Here is a 17,521-nt window from a genome sequence, read left to right as displayed (position 1 = left end):
CTTGAAATAAAACGTAATACGTGTAACACGTAAGAAGGGGCGACGGTGCGGGGGGAAAAGGCACAAAGTCCTCCACCGACCCCGACAGGCCCGAGTTGATACCCGGCCGTTTCCCGGCAACGCTCCGCCTCGGGGGCGGGTCCTCGGCCTCTGGCGCCGCAGCGGGCGCGGAGCCTGCGCGAAGGGCCCGTCCCCGGGACACGGCGCCCACGGGTGCTCCCAGGCGCGGAGCTGGGACAGCAGGAAGGGAGACGGAGTGACTGGCGTGCGTGTGCCCGCGGGGACTCACCCCCCCCAGCTCCGCCGCAGCCCTTCGGCGAGAAGGGGCTGTGAGTGTGAGCAGTGACATGTCCAGGGCCCCCAGACGGCCGACGGCTGCGTCCCTCGTGGAGAGGAGAGGAGTCAGGGGCTGCTCGCCCTCCGCCGACGGCCCTGTTGCAAGGTCCCCGAAGGATCGCATCACACGCAGGGCCCGTCACTCCCTCCCGCTGCACCCCCCCTCCCCCAGCCCCGGGTAGCGGGCTGAGCCCTGTCCCTGCGGCCGTGAGCACGGGAGCCGCACGCACGGCCCCGGAGCGCCGAGAGCCCTCGGGTGGGACCCCGTGCGTGCAAGGTCCCGCAGAGCCGCGTGTAACAGCAGCCTTCCGACCGCGTGCCCGCGGCCTTCCGTCAGTGCGCACGCCGGCGCCCCGTGCCCGGCCCAGCCCCCAGAGTCCTATCCAGCAAATAAAGTCTCTTCAGCCGGGGTGCGGGGTGGGGTGGGGGTCCCAGAGGCGAGCCCCCGGCCGGAGCGGCACGGCCATGCGGACGAGGGGCCACCCCCCGAGCTCTGCGGTGACCGAGACAATCCCGGCCAGGGCGCCCCACGCTGGCGCGTCCCCTCGTCGGTGCAGCCAGAAGGCCCTCGGCTGTTTCCGCCACCACGTTGTAAGGTTTGGGGGCCCCGGGGAGGAGCCGGCGACAGCTGCGGGACAGGCCCTGAATTCCGCCAGGCCCATCTGCTCTCGGGGAGCCGGGGGGGCCTGCCGGCACTGGCGGAGCCGGGGTGACGCGGCCGTGGGAGCAGGAGGGAAAGTGGGGGGCACCGGGGCGGGCCTCCCGGGGCCAGGGCCTCGCCCACTCACTCGGACCTGCGCTCTCTGGGGTGATAACGACACTCGCCGGTACCTTTCAGCCCCCAGCCGGGGCCCTGTCCCGTCCCACTCACCCCCAGGCGTCCCTCCTCCCTGCAGGGCTGTGATCGGGGCCCAGCGAGCCTGCTCGCTGGCCCCCTCCTTCACGCCCCCACCTCCACGTGTCCGGGGGCAGCCGCCACCCCCACCAGCTGGGCGGGGACGCAGGGCTCACGCCATCTCAGCGGACCAGGTGGACAGGTCCCAGGTGCTCAGGCTTAGGCTTCCTGGTGTCATTTCCTGCCTGAACACTCTGGAGTGGGGGCAACATTCAATATTTCCTACCAAGTGCTTTGTGAAATCGTAGAGATGGGAATGGGACATTTTAAAGGTTCTAAAGTCTCTTCTTCCAACGTGCTTGGTGTGCTGCCACTGGGGAAGGGTCCCCACACCCCTCTATGACACTCCCGTCCTAAGCAGCCCTCTGGGAACCAAGCCGGGGTCACCAAAGTCAGCGGGAACAGGGGTGGTGGCTTGTGCATGGGGTCCCTGGGGGGCAGAGTTCCAGGGACTGGATGGAAGGTCCATCTGCGGGGGGGGGGGCGCTGGGGGGGCAGAGAGGGCCACTCCAGCCCCCAGCACCCACTCCCCCCCCCCGCCCCCCAGAGGGAGACCTCCGTCTCAGCGACCCAGGCGCTGCTCTCTGGCCTGGTCTTCGCTCCGCTCACTCTTGCTTTCTGGTGCTCAGGTGAAGAGAGGGCGGGGGGCGGAGGGGGCAGAGGCTGGTCTCAGCCGCAGAGACCACCGTCTGTTCAACCCCCTCAGGGGTGCAGGGCACTAGCCGGCACTTAGCGCTAGGCTCGGGGCCGTGCAAGACCGCGAAAAACACGGCACATCGGTGTGCATTTCGTTAGGTCACGAGAAACGGCACTCGTGTACGGCGCGAGCTGGGACGAGAAGGCACGCGCTCCCTCTGCGCTGGGCCCACGCTCCCCAGGGGACTCCGGGTTTTCACTGTTCGGCACGTGTCCTTCAGTGACCGTGGAAACTCTCGCGAGCACGGATTCTGGGGCTATGGATGAACTTGGGCAAGTAGGCGAATTTGCAAATACGGACCCCGTGACGAATGAGGGTCAGGGCCCCATTATTTTATTGAAGCCTTATTTAATCCTTGTAACAACCTGCAGGGGAGGGGCTGTTAGCGCCTTGATTTCCACACCTGAGAAAGTGAAAGGGTTTGCCTTGCTGGCTCCAAGTCCCCAAGTAACAAAACGGGGAGCAGGGGCTCTCTAACAGGCAGGCTGGCCTCGGAGCCTGGCCTCGTCAGCGTACGGTTTCTTTTGGTTTGTATTTTCAGTACACTTTGTGCGGTATGTTTCTGGAAATTCAGCTTGGCTGATAAGGCACGAGAAGTGAAAAAGTCCAAACCACACTCTTAAACCTTCAGTGTTATTTCCCAAGCAATGTTTCTTACACCCAAGTACAGGTCGAAACACGGGAAATTGCCCTTTTTAGGCCAAAAGTAGTTGGGCACTGCCAGGTTTACGTGGCTCAACCCCATGCCTCCTTGGAAAGCTTTTCCTCCATTAGCAGACATATCTGTGTATTTCCTCTTTTTGCATATGGAAACCAAAAGTTACTCTACTTGCAATGGAAGACTTTGAAGAAGGTACAGAGGGACCCTTTTATTGACTAGAAGCGTAGAGATTTGTTGTCTTATAGCAGATGTCGATCATCTATTTTCCGATCTTTTCAAATGAAGGACAGAAAGAGAAGATCTCCCACTTCTGTAGAAACCGGCCAAATGTAAGTATTTTCTGCCCCCAAAATGCTGAGCATCGGACTGTTTCGTCAGAGTAGTAGATGATCTGCTTTTTTAGGGGTCTAATAATACCTGTATGTATCTAATTGAGATTAGACACAATCTCTACCGAAGGCAGTAGCATGGATCACAAAAGTCCTCACGGGTCCACCTGTTAACCGTCGCCTCTTAGGAATCTGGGTGATGGAACAAAACAAAGTAACAGACGTTTCCTTATGGTCTTATCAAACTGAAAAGCAAAACCTCTCCGTTGGTGACCTCAGAGGAGTCTATTCATGGAAAACTCCAAGATACTCTGAAATTCATGTGGTACGGGCAGCCCTAATTTTTAATCTCTCTTTAAAATGTCCATGGTGGATAGCAAGGGGGACAAAAGCCGCTTCCTCTTTTGCTGGCATTCACCCACCCAGAACGAGCCGGAGAACAGTAAACAGCTGTCCGAAGGTGTTGCAGTATTTATGCAAAACCGGAAAGATGGGTTGGATTTAGTGACTCCTCTTCTGAGTAGGGTTTCGCACGTTCAAACTGCTAGCTGGAGGAGAAACTGAGTAAATAAGTACCTCTCACAAATAAAAAGGAAGAAGGCAGCCTCCTGCTAGTTCACCTGAGATGATCTAAGTCCATCTATTCTCATTTCACCTTGAAAAGTAGGCGCTCCGTGTTGAGGAGATGGGGCTGGGCGAGAGCTGGTGCCCAGCGCCACCTGGCGGTCAGAACACAGATCCGGCTGCCCCAAGGCCTGCCCTGCTCCCCGCCGTGACCCCTCACAAGTGCAGACGTTTCGAGCACTTCGCTCTTGGCAAGGAGATGTCCGCCTCAGAAGTGAACCCCGCTCAGTATACCTGAAATGGCCCCCAGTAGTCTCTTCCTGGTGTCAGGCCTGAACATCACGTTTGCTGCTTGGGAGGCTGGGGCTGCTGCACTCGACGTGGGGCCGCAGTGCTGGACCCGGGGCCTGCGGCCCTGGGCGCTGGGGCCGCAGCACGGGCCGTCGGGGCTGTAGTACTGGGCGCGGGCGCCGCAGTGGTGGGGGTCAGGTTTGCAGTACTGGGTGTTGGGTGTCAGGCCAGTGGTGCTGGACGCCGGGGCTGGAGTGCCGGGTGGCAGGCCGGCAGTAGTGGACCAGGCTGCAATGCCAGGGAGGGTAGTGCTGGACGCCGGGGCTCCAAGACTGGACCGGGGGGCTGTAGTGCTGGGTGTTGGGTGTCAGGTCAGCGGCGCTCGGCGCCGGGGCTGCAGTGCCGGGCCGGGAGAACTGGACGCCGGGGCTCCAAGGTTGGCCCTGGGGGCTGTAGTACTGGGTGTTGGGTGTCTGGCCACCCGTGCTCGCTGTCAGGCCCGCAGTACTGGGCGCTGGACTTACAGTACTGGGTGTTGGAGCTGCGGTGCTGGGCGCTGGGGCCGCGGTGCTGGGTGCTGGACTTACAGTACTGGGTGTCAGGGCTGCAATGCTGGGGCTGCAGTACTGGCTGTCAGGGCTGCGGTGCTGGGCGCCGGGGCCGCAGTACTGGGTGCGGGACCTACAGTACTGGGCGCCGGGGCTCCAGCACTGGACCTGCGGGCTGTAGTACTGGGCGCCGGGCCAGCAGTACTGGCCGCCGGGGCTCCAACACGGGCTCCGGGGCCGGCAGTACTGGCCGCCGGGGCTGCAGTGCCGGGGCTCGGGTCTGGAGCACCCGCCGTGGGTCTGCGGCGCGAAGCGTCGACAACACGCGTGGGGACCCGCGTTCGTGGGCCCATTCATCCTACAGCAACGGCGGCGCGTCCCTCGCGACCCGACGCCAGGTGAAAGGAGGCGGCGACCGGCTCAGTCGGACGGGGTCACGGCCGCCGCCAGGCTGGAGGGCGGGAGGGGAGGGGGAGGCGCTGACGCCCACGCCCCCCGCTCGCGGGCGCGGATCCCCACCCGTCCAGCCGGGCGCCGGCGAGCGAGTGCGCGCTGCTAGGCAGCGGCGGGGGCCGCGCGAGCGCGCCGGAAGCGGGCGGCGCGGACTTCCGGTCGCGTGGGGCTTCGCGTTCCGGGTTCCGGGTTCCGAGTTCCGGGAGGCGGGCGAGCCGGAGCCGCCGGGGCGGCCGCGGAGCGAGGCCATGGAGAAGCTGCGGCGGGTCCTGAGCGGCCAGGACGACGAGGAGCAGGGCCTGACCGCGCAGGTAGCGGGGCCGGGCGGGGCGAGCCGGTGCTGGGCCGGGGTGGGGGCGGGTGGCTGGGCCGGCGCGCCTGCCGAGGGAGCGCTCACCCGCCCCGCGGGGAGACCCTGGGGAGCCTTCCGGGTGCTCGCGGAGTCTGCGGAGGCTCCAGAGACCCAGCCCGCGCCCCGCTTTTGGCCTCTGAGCCTCGCGAGCCCCTCTGCCGCCCGTCATCGCGCCCCCAGGTCAGCCCGGCTCTGCCGGGTTCCTGCGCTCGGCGTGGGCCCTGAACCCGGCTGGGCAGCGCCGGCGGCGGGTGGGCAGCGCCGCTGTCCTGCGGGCTGCAGCAAGCCCACGTCTGGTTTGCCCCGGGGGGGGGGGGAGGTGCTGTGAGTGCGTGTGTGTGTCTTTGGGAAGTAGAGACACAGGAGGGGGCGGGGCAGGTCGTTGAAAAAGCGAAATAAACGGAATTAGAAGTTGTCCGTTGAGGCATGGAGTCCCTGCCAGAAAATTGAGAATAAAACAAAAACATCCTTTGCTTCTGCGCTTGACCTGGGAGGCTGGATGAGGGTTACTTCCTCTAGTGAGAGGATTATAAATAGCAGCGGAGCAGGATCTGCTTTGTAAGTGTTTCTCTGGTGTCGTGCAGATGGGACGTCGCTGGCCTGTCACCGAAGGGGGGTCACTTACAGCCCAGTAGTGCTGCCCGAGGGTCGCTCGTTAGTCCCTCTCCTTTCCCATCTCCCTTCCTGGTCGTGTTTCCTCAGCACGTCTTGTGGGCAAGATCCCAGGCTAGTCTAGCGGGGTTCAGGGTCCGAAAGAGAAGCATCCGCTCTCAGTGGACCCTGGAGTGGGCCTGGCCGACCACAGTGGTAATACACGAAGCCACAAACGGTAGTGTGAGAAACGTCGTAGTGTGAGAAATGTCAGTAGGGCAGTAGTGGCTCACCCCGCTCATTTATTGAACCTCTGTTTTGTGCTCCACGTTATGCTCCAGATCTGCGCCACACGGGACAGGAGCCAGAGCTGCGTGAGGCTGTGTACATTTACATGGATGAAAATTAAGTAAAATCTGAAATTCTCCTCTTAGTCACATGAGCCACATTTCAGGTGCTCAGGAGGCACACGTGCGTGTCAGTGGCCACTGCACAGGACAGTACGTGAGTGGGACTTTTCATTCCAGAAAGGTGTGTTGTACTGAGCTGCTCTAAATCTTGGGGACACGGAGGTGACAGTGTCACTTTTCTTGAGGCCACAGTCTAGATGTTGAGAATAGTCCAGGAAACGGGGAAGCTGATGATTTAGGCAAGACAGGGGATCATTGCTGGGGTGCCGCCCAGGACTGGTTGGGGAGACCCCAGGAGCGGGGAGCTGGTGCACGAGAGAAGGGGCTGGCCTTGCCTGGGCACGCGGATGGCGGCCAGCTCACGTGGGCCGCTGTGCGGGCTCGCGGGAGGGGAGTGGAGAGAGCACAGCTCCCGGTGCTAGCGTTGGAGTGGGATAGGATTCTTCCCTGACCCCTGGCTGTCCACACCGAAGCAGGAAATCAGGTTGCCCGAGGAAGTGAGGAGGGGGTGAGTGTTGAAGGTCAAGGAGAAGGTGTGAAGTGGTTAGAGAACAGGCACATGCATGCAAGGGAGCCACACCGGGCTGTTCGCAGCACACCCCACCTGTGGGCAGTGGCCCTGAGTTTGAAGCCCGAGTCAAGTTGAGCAGCTGGAAGGCAGGGCCGGCAGAGTTGGACTTAACCAGGTTCAGCTTTTGCCCGAGACTGCATCAGCGGGACCGAGGGCGGGGTGATTAGAGGAGGCAGCAAGGGTGGGGGTGGGGCATGGGTGGGCTGGGCAGGGAGGCTGGAGGGTAGGCGGTGGTGACCGGAAAGGGGGACACGTGAAACTGAGATTGTGGAGATTGTGGTGCGTTTATTGTCTTCCTGTGGGGCTTGGTGGTTGGCGTAAGTGCAGAATTCGACCGTCAGAGGGAAGCTCGGGGAACCGAGTCTCAGAGTTTGGAGGCTTGCTGACCCCAGTGACGAAACCACTAGGCGTTCAGACAGGAGTGAGGGATGGTGGTGCGCCCCATGCAGAGTACTCACACGCAGGAGGTGTGGGGCGGGCAGTGATGGGGCTGACCCAGGGGACGGTGGTGACCGCAGTGAGGAGCAGGGGCCTGGTGTGATGGCAGGATCTTGGAGGAGGTGTTTCTGGGGCCGAGGAAGGGACCGGAAGCTGCCGTGAGCCCCTGGTGGTCAGGGCGTGGAGGTCAGGCCTGGAGAAGATAGGGCCGCGCTTGGCCGGTGCAGGTGCGGGGAGTGGGGGCGGTGGGGGCATGGCGGGTAGTAGACATCGCCGCTGATGTGTCGGGTGATGTCCCCTCGAGTGTGGCAGGACGCACATGAGCGGGGGTTGGAGGATTTGTTGGGATTGGCTCAGGGCACACTGGGGAGGTGGCCGGACAGTGGGGGGAGGGATCTGAGCTCAGGGGCTGCCCCATCATCCTGCTGAGGGGGGTTGGAGGCCAGGGTTCCAGGCGCGTCCCCAGATGCCTTCAGCAGGACTCCCGGATCTGGCTGAGGTAATGCTGCCCTCCGGCCTGGGAGCTGGGTGGGGCCGGCGGTGAGGGCGGCGGGGCCTGCTGTGGGAGCCACGGGGCGGAGGTGGGGGCAGTGGGGCGGAGGTGGGGGCGGCGGGGCGGAGGTGGGGGCGGCGGGGCCGGCGGTGGGGGCGGGGGGCAGAGGTGGGGGCAGGGGGCAGAGGTGGGGGCGGCGGGGCTGGCTGTGGGAGCCACGGGGCGGAGGTGGGGGCTGCGGGGCCGGCGTTAGGGGCAGGGGGGCGGCGGTGGGGGCGGCGGGGCCTGCTGTGGGAGCCACGGGGCAGAGGTGGGAGCCACGGGGCAGAGGTGGGAGCCACGGGGCGGAGGTGGGGGCGGCGGGGCCGGCGGGGGGGGGGTGGCGGGCAGGCGGCGGGGGCAGCGGTCTGCGGCGCCTGAAGGACTTTACAGCGCACATCTGTGTCCACGGCAGGCTGCCTGGCGGAAGCGTCCGGCCGGTTGGAAGCTGCTGCTCCCCGCCGACCTGGCTCTGAGCCCCCGTCCTGCCTCAGGACCGCCCAGAGGAAGAGGAAGGCTGCCTGAGAGGCAGTGGGTTTTTGACAGACGGGTGCCGCAGAAAGGGCATTGTAAGTGCCCTGCTGAGTTGGTGTGGCGTGTGAGTTCTGCGAGACAGAAAGGAGAAGGACCGGTGGTCTGGCCGAGGGGACCCGGAGGCTGCGGCCGCCAGCAGGACGCCAGGGCTGGGAGCTGCCGCTTGAGGCCTGGCCGTGGGCGGATTCCAGGTGGTCAGTGTCCTGGCTCGCTGAGCGCCGCGGAGGGCAGAGGCCGCTCGGATTAGGGGACGAGGAGCAGCGCGGCGGGCTGTCCGTGTGGATGGGAAAGCAGCCGAGACCCGGCTGGGATCCAGTGTGGGGCCGTGACCAGGGTCCTGAGTGGCAGAGGATGCCGGGAGAGCAGCAGGGACAGGAGTGGTGAGGGCAGGGGAGGCTGTTACCGTGTAAGCCAGCCAGCCAGGGCAGGGGACTGGGTCAGGTGGGGGGACGGTCCCCCCGGGAGTGTGTGGGACCCCTGTTCCCTGTGCTCGCTGTCGGCTCACCTTCAGCTCTTTGCGCTCTATGCTGAGCTCGTTTGCTCGGGGCCTGAATGTTCTGTATTTACGAATGGAAATAACTTGATTTCGGCCTTAAGATCACCCCCAGACGTGGTGATAAGGACGACACCTCCCGTGGTACAAACAGCCACGCGGACGGAGGAGCCAGCGGCCCATGGAAACCAGCAGGTGACCTTAGGAGCGGCGGGTGATTTAAACTTGCAGAAGGAAGTTCCAACGACGGGCGCCCACATCGCTGTCCTCACCTGACCCTTGGGAGGTCAGGCTTGCGGAGGACACGGCTCTGCCCGCGCCACGCTGGCCGCCTCCCTTGTCGTGCGGCGCCTCCGGGCCTTGCTGTGCTCTGTGTGGCAGGAACACTTGGCGGGCGCTCTTCTCGTCCCGGTGAACTCGGGCGTTTCCCAGGCACGTCTGGTGTTCGTGTGCGCCGAGCAGTGGCCCCGTGAGCAGGTGGGGTTGCCGGGACAAGAAGGGGAATTAGAGCAAAGGTTTGGAAAAAAAAAATTTAAATGCATTAAAAAGTGATGTATGTTACACTCACAGTCTTTATTTAGTTATTTTTATCTAATTTTCATGCTGCGTGAGGACTCTGACACTAACCTATCGAGGTAAGAAATGGAGCCAAAGATATTTTGAGCTTTTGCATATAAGATTTTCTGGTTTTGCTTCACTACTCTTGGAAAGTACCTAATAATTGTACCCCGTTTATAAGTATATATGGTAACGCGAGTCAGAAATGAGATGGTGACTTGTAAATTCTCAAGATCCACTTCCGGTTTCCTGAGACAGCCGCTGTGGGTCCTGCGTCAGCCCCGCGGGGCCGGAAGTCACGGGAGCGCATCAGCCGCTCCCTGGGTCACTGTGACAGGGGCAGGGTCGCTGCCACTCTCCCACATCATTTGGTCACACTTGGCACAGCCTCCTGGAGTGCTGTTGCTCTGGCGTAAGTGAGCTTTTCAAAAATGTGTTTTCAATAACAGTTGAGGGGGCGCCTAGGGCCTCCCTGAGCTGGTTTTACGTGAACTCCTATCACGAATGGAAGTTACCAGATGTGCCCAGTGGCAGGCAGCGCTGCCGGCCGCCCGGTCCCCCAGCCGCTCACGCTCGAGGGCCTGCCGTCACCCCGCTTTGCCCACAGCCAGGGACCGGCTGACGGGAGGTGGATGCTGGGAGGCTGGCCCTCTGCCTTGAGGCAGAAGTGACACCGAGGTGCGGGTGACGCTGTAGGCCTCCAGCCGGCACCCCGTCAGGTCCCCCTCCCCGTCCAGCCCCCTGCTTTCTATAGGCTTTCCCTGAGAGCAGCTTGTGCACCAGGTCCCCCGTCCCGGGCTCTGCGTGAGGGAGCCTGCTGGAGGCGACGGGGACGCTGGAGGCGCACTGAGCCCTCGTGCCAGGACCAGCCTCCGCCTCGGCGGTCCACAGTCTGCTTGTCTTGTTTCTTTTCTTTTTAAAAAATGTTTATTTAGTTTTTGAGAAAGAGATAGTGCAAGCCAGGGAGGGGCAGAGAAAGAGGGAGACACAGAATCCAAAGCAGCTACAAGCTCCGAGCTGTCAGCACAGAGCCCGAAGCGGGGCTCGAACCCATGAACCGTGAGATCATGACCTGAGCTGAAGTCGGACGCTTAGTCGACTGAGCCCCACAGGCACCCCTCCTTGTCTTCTTTCTTGAAGCGCTGAGTGTTCTGTGATGTGCGTCGGATGCTGTGTCCGCGTCCCTGGGCCGTCCCGCACAGGGAAGGCCTCGTAGAGCCGTGAGCAGAGCGCTGCTCTCACACCGGGCAGGGTTCACGGCTGCTCAGGCCCGAGCGAGTCTCGGGTCGTGTTCACGTTGGCCTTGGCAGCCGTGAGCTCGTGCCCTTTGCACGTGACCACTAACACACTAACTAACCAACCCTCACAATCACCAAACACCCACACCACACAGATCACACAATCAACCACCCCACTAAGCGACAATACGTCCGCGCAGATTTAATGTACTAAAACATATCATGTACGTCGTACATAACTTACAATCTCGCCACGCACAGCATAGACCCGACCCCTCATACAGGTTAAGCTGGAACTTTGCCGTAACTCAGGATCAAGAGTCAGATGGGTACACGGCAGCTCAAGGGCTTGTTCTTCTCTGCTTTCTTCGTGCAGGTCCTGGACGCCTCGTCCCTTAGCTTCAACACCAGGCTGAAGTGGTTTGTGATCTGCTTTGTGTCCGGCATTTTCTTCTCCATCCTTGTGAGTCACAGCTTCGTGTTGCCCTTTATGTCAGACCCATCACCTGCGTGGTGGTCGCGAGCAGCCGCGTGGCGAGGCTGTTTCAACGGGACGCATTTTGTCCCCTGAAATAGGGGCTTAGAGATCAGTATAGGAGGGAGACATTCAGATCTCATGGGGCTTTAGGGGCTGTGAAAATAATTTTTTTAAGGAGAGTCAGGAATCGAGATGCGTTAACTGCTTTATTTCACTTGTCGTTTAGGAAGCCTGTTAACGTAAGAGTGAGGTTTACTCACATGTGCAGGGAGGGTTGTGGTGCAGCTGAGCTGTACTCCCCACTCCGGACAGGCAGAGAGAGCCTCAGCGAAGCAGATGCCAGTGAAAGTTAACTGCTTTTTAAAACTGTGCAAACATGATGCATTAGCACGTTTATACTCAAACTGTGTATTGTGTAATGATTATATTATTCCTTTTGCAGTAGCATATTTGTTTTGAGCTTTTACAATGGCATAATGATCTTAAAATCGATCTTAACTCAGGGAACTGGATTACTGTGGCTTCCCGGTGGCATCAAGTTTTTTGCAGTGTTTTACACGCTTGGGAACATCGCCGCGCTGGCCAGGTACGTGACGTTGGGCCCCTCGGGGTTGGGTCGCTGCCGCCGCCACAGCCCTCCTACTCGGGTGAGCTTCTGGAGCTACGCAGCTTACGGTCGTTCAGTAGAGTTAGCGGTTCCTGCCGTGAGCCAGGGCCATGACAGGGAGGGGACGGCAGCTCTGGCCGGCGTTTGGGGCGCGTGTGGGTGTTTCTGTCTGGACCCCAGGGTGCGGCGTGGGCACCGCCATCAGCCCCACACAGAGGGCAAGTCCCCACCCGGGGCCGTGTCCGGTAAGGGGACCGGGCGGACTTCTACCAGACAGTCCCCCAGAGCCTTGGTCCCTTCCCGCGAAGCCTTGTCTCGGTGACAAAGGACCGGCCTGCTGGTGGCCGGCCCAGAGATGCCACCGTAATGGTGCCAGCACAGCGGGCCCAGCGGCAGCTCGGAGCAGGTGCTCGGGAGCTCCTGTCGAGGCTCACGTTGGGCCTAGAGCTCACTTACAGTAAATAACCAAAATGTCAAGGTTAAAAGGTTTTCTTTTAATATTAATAATTAGGAAAAACATAAGTGATTTAGTGAGGGATATTTATTAGTAAACCAACATGGGAGATCTGTTCTCAAAAGCATTCGTGTTTACGTGGCCAAACCACAGCTTCATCTCTGACATCTCCTGTTTGTTTCAAATAGTACTTGCTTTCTGATGGGGCCCATGAAGCAGCTCAAGAAGATGTTCGAAACCACGAGACTGCTGGCAACAGTTGTCATGCTCGTAAGTAAATACTGAAAACCGAAGCTTCTGGAAGTCTCTCTGGCGGTGCTGTCTCACAGCTAACTGCCCGCCTTAGGTCAGACCACCACGCGTGTCCCGCTGCACTGCATGCGAGTCCTCATCACATCCGCGAGGCCGTGTGCGTGAGCAGGTAGATCGTACAGGGACCGCCCCGGAAAATCCCACGCGCGCTGCCGACAGCTGCTCCGGTGTTTGAGGTGGAGATAGGGCAGGGGCGCCTTTCATTTCCAGGCCCCCTGGAGGCTCTAACCGGATGTGTGCTCCTGGGGGTGGGGCCGGAATGCCGGTGTCCTCTGGGCCATCTGAGTCTCCTCGGGGACACTTGGCTTCTTAAGTGGCCAGTCGTCTGGCTTGCCGCCTTCCCCAGGTCACTGTTTGTCACCGACGGTGTGGCTCCTGTGGCAACACCTGTGAGGGTTCCGGGTCGCTGTCCCCCGTGGCTGCCGGGCCGCCCCTCTGAAATTTGCTCTGTGGCTCTTCGAACTGGGCGAGGTCTGTGGGCTCGTGGCTAGAAACCGTTCCCGCGCCGCGCATCTTGGGTTCTTGGCTGACGTTTCGGGTGTCCTGGGCCAAGGAACCCGAGTGTGCCTGATCCCCGAGCCCTTGGCACCCAGTGTGCTCGCTGGTGCCTGCGGCGGCCCCCCCACCTGACTGCACGCCGGCGGGTGTCAGGGCCAGTCGGCCTCGGCAGGTTTGTCCTGGTGACCACCGCGAGCCTCCAAGCGCAGTCCCCTTGGTGGCTCCCCCGTAGGAAGGTCTGCGACCGTAAGGGGCGTTTCCTCTCGCCCCTGCGCCAGGGAAAAATCCTTTTTTAGACTGATTTCTCACTCGTGGCCTTTTTCATCGTCATCATGGTTTATTACCCTGTCTCTGATTTTTCCAGTTAGAGTTCCGTGTATTACATGTGGAGCAGCACTGAGACCCAGTGTCGTCCAGCTTACTCAGAAGTTGTCTCGTGCTCTTAAGACAGGGAGGAGTTTGGGGCGCCTGGGCGGCTTAGTCGGTTAAGCGTCCGACTTTCGCTTAGGTCATGATCTCGCGGTTCGTGGGTTCGAGCCCCGCGTCGGGCTCTGTGCTGACTGCCAGCTCAGAGCCTGGAGCCTGTTTCAGTCTGTGACTCCCTCTCTGTCTCTCCCCTGCTCACGCTGTTGCTCGCTCGCTCTCCTAGAAATAAATAAAACATTAAAAAAAAAAAAAACAGGGAGGAGTTTATATTTTACCAGGATTTTTTGAGAGCCAACTTTACAGAGGGTGTCCTGGACCCCACCTGAGTCAGGTTCTCTACCTCCCGCCAATAAGCATAAAAATCGAGAAGGCTGTGCGAACGTTCACAAATACAGACTTTTTCCCAAAAGGGACCATGAAGTGTTCATACGACACAACTTCCTGGTGACTTGAGTCAGCACCTCCAGTCGAGGGTTCTGTGTGGTCTCGTTTGCCGCTTACATAAGATTGTGCCTCGTGATGGGCACACGCACGGCCACTCCCGCGGCGCCTCCCCAGGGCCAGCCCCCACCTCAGGCACGTCCCGGGCCAGTTCTGACTCAGTCATGGCCGGGGCCCCTCAGAGCCGCTGGGCGGACGCCATCCCCGTTTCTGCGAGGGGCTTACTGAGGTCACACTCGAGCATCAGAGCCGAGGGCTCTCTGCCCTCCAGCCTCGTGCTTGTCCCTGTTGCTGTCACCTGCCCCGTGAGGGGCCCGGGGATGTGCAGGGGAGATGTCACCTTCCGCATGGAAATCCCCACAGTAGATTCCTCACGTAAAGTCAGGTAAGGCAGAAGTACCGGGTGTCCCCAGTCGTACTGGGTGCTGTGTTGGGGACGCTCTTACTAGACCCCACGGGGGGGGCGGGTGTCCCGCCGGGCACGGAGTCACGTGTACGAGGGTCGGGTCCCTCTGGGTGGGACACCTGAAACTGACAGAACACTGGACGGTAATGACACCAGAATTAAAAAAATTAAAAAATAAATTTAAAAAAACAACAGCCTATATCCTGCATCATTGCTCAGACGTCCTTTCCGTTGATTTGCTGAGTGGAGAATTCACTCGGTGCCTGCGGCCCGCCCAGGACCCCCGCGGTCGCGCACCCGAGGGTGGGGTAACCTTGGCCCGCCCCGACTCTGTCCCGTGGTTTTATTACGCGCGCAGATGGATGCAGATCAGTTTACGAATTGTTTTAAAGGTTTTGCAAGGACTCACATTTGCACATTTTTCTTTCCTTCCCTGTAGTTGTGTTTCGTGCTTACGTTGTGCGCTGCTCTGTGGGTAAGTACGGCGGCCGCCCTGCTTTCTGCTAGCCGGCCCCTCACCGGCCCGGTCACACGGCCGCCCCACGGGAGCTCCAGCTCTGGCTTCCTGAAGCCCGCAGAGGTTGGGTGTCCCTAAAATCGTGTATCGTGACATGAACTTGGTGTTTAGGCTCACGATAGGCTCTGCCATCCGGGACAGGCAGGTTCGTGCTCGCCTCTGGGGCACCCCCCACCCCCCGCCCCTGGGCTTGCAGGGGCTCCTGCTCTCGTCCGCGGTGCTCACTAGCCGGGCCGCGCTGTCCCCGCCGGCAGGGAGGAGGCCGCTGACGAGGGAGTGTGTTTCGAGTCACAAGACATCGAAACTGTAAGGAGAAAGGTCAAGGGAACAAACCCAAATTAGCAAAAAGAGGCCAAAGGGGATGCCTGGGTGGCTTAGTCGCGAGGGCATGCGACTTGCTCTTGGGGTCAAGAGTTTGAGCCCCACGTTGGGTACAGAGGTTACTTTAATTCATTTTTAAAAAGATGTAAAATCGCTTAAAAAAAAAAAAAAAAGGCAAAAGAACTTAATGTCATGCCTCTTACTGTGGAGATGGACAGCCCTTCATTAGCCTCAAGTCCAGCGCACTCGCTGGTGCTCCTGAGCCTTTATTCTCTGTAGTAACTTGTCTGCTTCCCACGGGAGTTTGGGTGGTTCTTGAGCCATCAAGAGAACTACGCGTTTAAAAAAAAAGAAACAGTAGCATACGATCTGTTCTAGAAATTTCCTGTCAGAAATGTTCTGATTTTAATTTTGATGGTGTAACGACTGAGCTTTAATTATCTGACAATTCTTACACCTCATTTCTCTTTTTTTTCTTTTTAATGTGTGTTTACTTTTGAGATAGAGACGCAGAGCACCAGCAGGGGAGGGGCAGAGAGAGAGGGAGACAGAATCCAAGGCAGGCTCCAGGCTCCGAGCCATCAGCACAGAGCCCAACACGGAGCCTGAACCCACGAAGTGGGGGATCATGCTGAGCTGAAGTTGGACACTCAGCCTACTGAGCCACCCAGGTGCCCCTGCACCTCATTTCTCAGTGATGACTAAAAGCGTATATTTTTAAAATTTTTAATGTTTACTTTTGAGAGTGAGAACAAGCATGAGCGAAAGAGGGAGACAGAATCGGAAGCAGCTCCAGGCTCTGAGCTGTCAGCACAGAGCCCGATGCGGGGCTCGAACCCACGAACTGTGAGATCATGACCTGAGCTGAAGTCGGATGCTCAACCGACTGAGCCTCCCAGGCACCCCTGCAAGAATGTTCTTAAACAGCATTTGCATATCTGTACGGAACATTGATTTTTGGTTTTGGAATGGTCTAACAGCCTATTTATTTATAGGCAGTAAATTAAAAACGAATAAGGAAGTAAGCTGAAATAAAATAGACAAGGAACTCTAAAAATAGGCCATTTTAAAACAGAAACTGCTAATTTTACATTATTCTAGAAGATCACAATAAAATACAGTTTTTCTTCAAAAAATAACTGCAGGAGCAAGAGAGGAAGGAGCAAAGGCTGTGAGCCCCACACAGGGTAGAGATCGGGGCTTTTCAGGGTTGAGTCTAGGAAAGTGGGCGCTGACTCGGGGGGCCGGCCGGAGAGCGCTCCGGTGTCTGCCGCCTCCGCACGGGCACTTCGGGGACACCTGCTTGGTGCCCAGGGCCTCAGCGTCTGAATGCACACGGACGCCTCGAGAAAGGAGAGGTGCTTCGTGGGGATTTACGTTTCCGGCCCGCCGAGTCTTAACTTTGTCACAGCAAAGCCTAGCGTCAGTGAAGCTCTGCGTGTTTGACGGGGCGGAGTTGAACCTGTTCGGGGGAAGTACTTGCGGCAGTTGTGAACTTGTCATGTGTCTGTTTGCTGTTGTCAGTGGCACAAGCGGGGGCTGGCCTTGCTCTTCTGCCTGCTGCAGTTCCTGTCCATGACCTGGTAAGTCCCGCTCTCGCCCGTTAGGAAGGTAAAGTGCCCTGAGCGGCCATAAGCACCGTGTTCCGGGCCTTTGGGCCTGGGAACATCTGGCCTTTCATGTGACCGTTAGAAGCACGTGCCCTGGGGGGGGACGGGCCTCCCGAGAGGTCACGAGTGAGGTCCCGTGAGACCTGCGCTCGCTCAGTGGTGGGGTCACACCAGTGGGGGTGGGGTGCCGTACGACACACTTACACAGCGGTGCCCTTACTTCTTGTTAGTGTGAGAAGGGGAGACGGTAGCACGTGTGGGTAATACCGGACGAACCCTGAGAGTGAGGCCGCGTGACGGGCAGGCCCGGGGACGGTGGTGCACTGTTCTCTCCGCACCTCCCACAAGTGCAAGTGCAGGGGGGCCTTTGCTCTGCTCAGCGGGCCCTGGACGTGCATCTGGCGCTGGCGCGTCTGCATCTTCAGGAATACAGGTGGCCTCAGGCATTAGGGGCACCAACCCCCCCAGCGTCGAAGATCAGTGCATGACCTGTGCCCCGAACTTAACTCTGAAGAGCCTACCATTGACCCCAGGCTTCACCGGTCACAGAAGCAGTCGATCGATTTGTTTCTCCCCACTCCGCAGTCTTAGGATAACACCTATTCCTACCTATTCCTTGGTTCTTCGGGGTTCCTAGGCTGCGCCGCTCGTCTGCCGGGTTTTTCAGAATGTTGCAAATCTCCAACAGACACTTTCCCACTGTACTTACCGGAACAGAAAATCCACGTTAAAGTGGACCCGGCAAGTGCACAGCCATGTGGTTCCACGGAGTCAGCTGCACGGAGTCGTAAATCCCCCTCTGCCCCCTCCCCTCCCCGCCCCGCCTGGGGTGCCCTTTCCTTCTCCCCCCACCCCCGCCTGGGGTGCCCTTTCCTTCCTTCTCTCCTCCCCCACCGCCTGGGGTGCCCTTTCCTTCCTTCTCTCCCCCCCACCCCGCCTGGGGTGCCCTTTCCTTCCTTC

General features: G+C 59.7%; 2 protein-coding genes across 3 annotated transcripts in view; one reads left to right on the top strand and one right to left on the bottom strand.

The window, feature by feature from the left end:
• Nucleotides 1-2,232: 2,232 nt before the first annotated feature.
• LOC120248714 (extensin-like) lies at nt 2,233-4,893 on the bottom strand. Its single transcript, XM_039257171.1, has 2 exons — nt 4,518-4,893; nt 2,233-4,475 (listed from the first exon to the last, which is right to left on the bottom strand). Exons 1-2 carry the CDS (start codon nt 4,676-4,678, stop codon nt 3,968-3,970), a joined length of 669 nt encoding a protein of 222 aa, XP_039113102.1. The 5' UTR covers nt 4,679-4,893; the 3' UTR covers nt 2,233-3,967.
• Nucleotides 4,894-4,958: 65 nt separating this feature from the next.
• The window catches only part of SFT2D1 (SFT2 domain containing 1), a 16,350-nt gene continuing 3,787 nt past the window's right edge, over nt 4,959-17,521 (top strand). The window contains exons 1-6 of one of the 2 annotated variants that reach the window (XM_039257156.1): nt 4,959-5,085; nt 10,868-10,954; nt 11,473-11,555; nt 12,219-12,300; nt 14,553-14,588; nt 16,476-16,534. In XM_039257156.1, coding sequence (XP_039113087.1) covers nt 5,023-5,085; nt 10,868-10,954; nt 11,473-11,555; nt 12,219-12,300; nt 14,553-14,588; nt 16,476-16,534 — 410 coding nt within the window. In that variant the 5' untranslated portion in view covers nt 4,959-5,022. The remainder of the gene's footprint in view (nt 5,086-10,867; nt 10,955-11,472; nt 11,556-12,218; nt 12,301-14,552; nt 14,589-16,475; nt 16,535-17,521) is intronic. The other variant, XM_039257157.1, reaches the window with a different exon arrangement.

The sequence above is a fragment of the Hyaena hyaena genome, unplaced genomic scaffold, assembly GCF_003009895.1.
Source record: "Hyaena hyaena isolate Hyena2069 unplaced genomic scaffold, ASM300989v1 scaffold_603, whole genome shotgun sequence".
Taxonomy (NCBI): domain Eukaryota; kingdom Metazoa; phylum Chordata; class Mammalia; order Carnivora; family Hyaenidae; genus Hyaena; species Hyaena hyaena.
The sequence above is the reverse complement of the archived record's forward strand: the minus strand, read 5'-3'. Positions and strand labels throughout refer to the sequence as shown.